At 35.2% G+C, this 4770-nt stretch overlaps 1 protein-coding gene across 1 annotated transcript; it reads right to left on the bottom strand.

The window, feature by feature from the left end:
* Positions 1-531: 531 nt before the first annotated feature.
* LOC129895377 (abscisic acid receptor PYL8) lies at positions 532-3982 on the bottom strand. Its single transcript, XM_055971086.1, has 3 exons — positions 3630-3982; positions 2635-2850; positions 532-1283 (listed from the first exon to the last, which is right to left on the bottom strand). Exons 1-3 carry the CDS (start codon positions 3753-3755, stop codon positions 1065-1067), a joined length of 561 nt encoding a protein of 186 aa, XP_055827061.1. The 5' UTR covers positions 3756-3982; the 3' UTR covers positions 532-1064.
* Between the last annotated feature and the right edge of the window lie 788 nt (positions 3983-4770).

The following is a 4770-nucleotide window of genomic DNA, read 5'->3' as shown; positions in this document are numbered from 1 at the left end:
GATATAAAAGTAATTTTTATGGTCAAACAAAATGACTTTAAGCACTTAAAAAAAAAAGTTAGAAATTCTAATTTTTCATTTTTGACTGACTTTAAGAACTTTATGGCTTAAAGTTAGCATTAGTCCAAAAACTAAAAAGGGGCTTTAACTCTCTAAGAAGTGTGGAATCATCTTTTTCATTTGTTTGTTTTTTCTATGGTAAATGTGAACAGCTAACCATTACTGCCAATTTTAACACGGTAACAAAAACTTGTAACTTTTAAAAGTCGAGAGAAAACTATCTTTAGATATAAGGTGAGTTTAGCATGAAAGGAAATGATTTCTTCGCAAATGTGTTCCAAGAAATTTAGTAGATCGAAAGCGTGTGTGTTCAGTATTTTATCTTGTGCAATACATGCCCGTTGAAAGAACTCTTCGCAGAGTCACATGACTGGCTATCATTCTCAGTTTACTAAAGCAGCCTTAGGAGTCATCATCAACTTTCCTCTTATGGCTCCAGCTACTATACAACAGTTAAAAGTCTCTGCATGATCAGTGATAAATAACAACGATATAAATAAGAATGTTTACAGATCTAGAGCATTTCTCTATAACTAGTCTGTACAGCATTAGCTCATGGGCAATTGGAGCCTTAAATGTGCTTCTATTCAGTAAGTAGAGTTTTCCCCCGTACCCCACCATTGTTTACTGCAAATAGAGACCAGAAATGCAACTTAAAAAGACACGACTGCATACTCAATATACCCTGGAACAACACTAAACCAAGACAAGTGACATACCACAACCACTATCAAAATTCGAAGAATTGAAACAGGCTAGTCTTTTCATCCATTTACAGGGTGTCTACAAATCCTTGTAAAACGTGTGGTTCTGAGACACTAGAAACAAGTAATATGACTGAACTCTAAACATACACTGCAGGGGGGAAAAAAAGGCGGAGCACTAAAAGCACCAGGGAATATTGAAGAGAGCAGCCACATACAGTCGGCCTCCAAAGCCTCAGGAGAACTAACAGCCTTAAGGAAGCTTCATCCTTAGTGAAATAACCTTCAGAACATCTTGATTTAGACCTGATCAATGGGTTCTGTTCTGTCCTGCACAGCAAGCCTCTCTGAAACATCAGCAAGTGATTTTAGGTTGCAATTGATCAATGCTTCAACAAAATAACATGTCTCGTCTTTGGTATTCCCTTCAGGCACGTCCACCACAAATGATTCAAGCACTAGTGTCCCAGGTCTTCCATCAATCACCTCCGGGTGGACAGATATGACTGAAGAGTAGTTCTGGAAAAGATCAAATAAAAAAGATAAGATAAGGGCAAACAGTGCAGAATATTTAATTGAATGTAGTGAAAACAATACTATAAGTCGGAAGCAACCACAAAGTATCTCTCTCTTTGCAAGATCAAACTAACCCATCATGTTTAACCTGCTAAAATAAAAGTACATCACTCATCTAGTGATTCTTCAAAAGAACACAAATACATAATTACACTTGAGTTTCACAGGACATGACATAACAATCATAAGAGCAATCAATTTACAATATTCCGCACTCCAATTTAACAAAGTGCATGAAAGTCATTAACCCAATCCAACTCACAAGTTCAGACACCTGCATTGTGCTACATAACATACCATCCTCCCTTTATTACCAATAAGATTGAAATTTAAATTGATTTTTTCTCGGCCTTCTGGTAGACCTTCCAAAAAAGCTTATCAGACTTCTAAAAGCACATGTGGCTCTCTGTTAAGGATAACCTCAAGGGCTAAATAACTATCACTTTGTGCTGTACTCATCACTCAGTTTCATAATGCGCTATCATCAATTAAAAGTGTTGCTCCAGAACAGAAGGTTTTCACAAGAAGCAACCTGATTATATCTACAATGTTTGTTGTATATATACTTTTTAAATGGACAATGTTTGTTATTTTTGGGTGTGTATATAACAAACCTTAATCGTTTTTCCAAATCAAAGAACCAAAAGAGTTGGCTCTGAGAAAGGATTTGCATCAGGAAGATACACACTTATCTATCCCTCAAATGCCTAACAACTGATCTATTGTCTTTAGTTCTCAGCACACAAGTCAAAGGGGGCATTATTGAAAGGTATAATGTGCCATGTACAATCAGAGAAAGCCTCCTGACGATGATTCACTGCACTAAAGCTTAATTCCGAAAAGCATCAATCTAAAGGAGAACAAAATAATCTTTTAGATGAGAAACATGCTAAATTTTTAGCCTGCCTAGAATACTAGACCGCAATATCCATTTTTTGTCGACAAGTTGTAGGGTATTTAAGGGGAAGAGGATTAGTAGTCTGCAATATCACCATCACAAAAATATCAATATCAGATGATTCAAGCTTCTCTATACAAATATATGACTAAGCACTTGAAAAATAGAACTGTAAATTAGAAAACAGAAGTATACGAAGTAAATCAAGAAAGAAGTTTATTTTGGTAGTCTAACTAGTTTGGAGGCAATCTTCTACCATAGATAGGATCATCATCTGAGGGGAAAAAAGCAATTTCAAGTGTACTTAATAACGACAAAATCTCAAAGTTGTTAAAAATCAGAAAAAATAATTGAGAAAAGAAAGGAACAACCAAACAAGAGAGAATTGTTTAATACCCTAAGTCTGTGATCCCCGCCAACAATCCTGACACTTAAGATGTGCTCTTCATCATCAAGAAGCTCCAATCTCTCAGTACTCGTTGTTGCAGGGAGGCCCGACTTGACATCAACTTCCCTAAGACTGCCAATCTCAAGATCTCCTTGCACGATGCACCTGCTAATAAAGGGCTTGTACTTTTGTGGCTGATCAAACCGCCTAACCAATGACCAAACCTGATAAAAAGAGGGAGAGCCAACAACCATTAGGACTGGCTAAACACAAAATATAAAATGCAAGTTCACTTCAGGTTACCAGAGTAATTAATTTTGTCCTGGTTGCAGTAATATGAATTGATCCACAACTTCAGTCAAAGTAAAAAAAAAAAAAAAGGGCAATCAACTTGGAGAATAACTGCAGATGAGTCATTTGCCCCTTTTGCATAATCAATGAACATATCAATTGCTCATGCATTGAGTCTTTCGTCTCTGTTCACTATAAGCACTTGCATTAGGTAATAGGTAGTTCTTCAAGGAATCTTTTGGTTATGCAAAAGTTTTATGGCAGGGATCTTTTCTTATACAACTAACCAAAAGAGTAGTAAGAGTCACTTTCAACTTTCAATTTTTGCCTGACCTAAAATAGGAAACAACTCATATTTTCTCAGTTTTATCTTCTATACAAATTTGACCAAGGCACAAAACTAAGAAGGAACTTGATGGTCTGGCTACCAAAATCACAGCCAAGTGACGTCGTATTTTTTCAGAAAAAGGGAAAACACAACAGATAACACGGATCAATACAAATCAGGAACCTGGTAAAAAAAATTACCTCGCTCGGAACCATACAAATCATCGCAAATATAACGAATCTAACGTCTTAGCTTAAAGAGTTTTAAAAATATAATCAATCTCGAGAAAAAACACAGCTGAAAATCAATCAATCGATCTACTGTAAAAGAAAAATGCATTCACAACAAGTATATTATAAGAGAGAGAGAGAGAGGAGGACGAACAAGATGAACAGGTGCTCGAATGTGCTTGACTAGAAAGGAACTGCATTGATTCTCCGCAGGCTCATGAAGATGATGCTTCCTTATAAACTCTTTCTCAACACCGCAGAATCCATTAGCGTTCATCATCGCTTAGTTTCCTGCAGACCTATAATCAATGAACGGCGTGTATTTCTTCTCTCGCTGGTGACCGGAGAATCACTCCTACGACGGAGCAAGATCTCTCAGAGACAAATTAACGCGTATTGAACTCGCAAGTGGACGAGTCGGACTCGGTGTGCTTGGGAAATCGCCACCGCCATTACAAATAGATCTCCATTATCGATTTAGTACAGTTATTTAATTATCTCTCCTGGAATATTAAAGCATTTTCGGCGTCTTCTTGCTCTTTGTCTTTTTCCTATTTTACCCTTCATATTCTCCCTATCTACCCGAAGAGCCACTCTTTTTGTCCATTTCGGGAGTTGAAACTTCTGCAGTACCCAAATTACCCCTTGATGACTCCCTTATTTACGGGATTGGGTTTCTCAGTTTCAGCTCCCCTATACAGGAAATGGAACCAAACCAATAAAAAATTCTGTAACAGCAAAATAACTGTTTTTGTCTTTATCCTTTGAAGCACAATTTTTTCTTATATTTTTCAGGTTCATTTTATTGTGTATATATATATATTTTGGTTATTTTTACTATTGCTTGAATTTTATTTTATTGCTTGAGTTATTATTATTATGCTAGATATTTTTGTCATCTACAATTCTTATAGTTATTATTTTAAAAAATAAATACTAATTTCTATAATTTCCATAATTTCAAATCCATACGTATTTATTATCAATAAATTGAATAGTCTAGTAAACAATTATAATTAATCGATTTGGGCTCTTGTTCTGTTACACTACGAAAACTTAACCAAATGTGTCTACTTAATGAAAATATATCATTTAAATATTTCTAATCGTTGATCTAACTTAAGTTCCAATAATATGATTGAGCTAGAAATAATATGTGATATACATATACATTAAAAGTGTAAAGTGATGCTTTTTTCTAAATAAAAATGAATATAACGATAAAATATCTATAGCAACATATGACTATTTTTGTCTTTATTATTTTGAATTTTGAACCACGATCTTTCGTTGGA

This window comes from Solanum dulcamara, chromosome 7 (genome assembly GCF_947179165.1).
Source record: "Solanum dulcamara chromosome 7, daSolDulc1.2, whole genome shotgun sequence".
Taxonomy (NCBI): Eukaryota; Viridiplantae; Streptophyta; class Magnoliopsida; order Solanales; family Solanaceae; genus Solanum; species Solanum dulcamara.
The sequence above is the reverse complement of the archived record's forward strand: the minus strand, read 5'-3'. Positions and strand labels throughout refer to the sequence as shown.

Coding starts and splice junctions, on each gene's coding strand:
- LOC129895377 (XM_055971086.1), bottom strand. CDS start 3,755: ATGATGAACGCTAATGGATTCTGCGGTGTTGAGAAAGAGTTTATAAGG. Junction 2,851..3,629: donor TTCGAGCACCTGTTCATCTT/GTTCGTCCTCCT, acceptor TCTTTTTATCAG/GTTTGGTCATTGGTTAGGCG. Junction 1,284..2,634: donor GCGGGGATCACAGACTTAGG/GTATTAAACAAT, acceptor GATCTTTTCCAG/AACTACTCTTCAGTCATATC.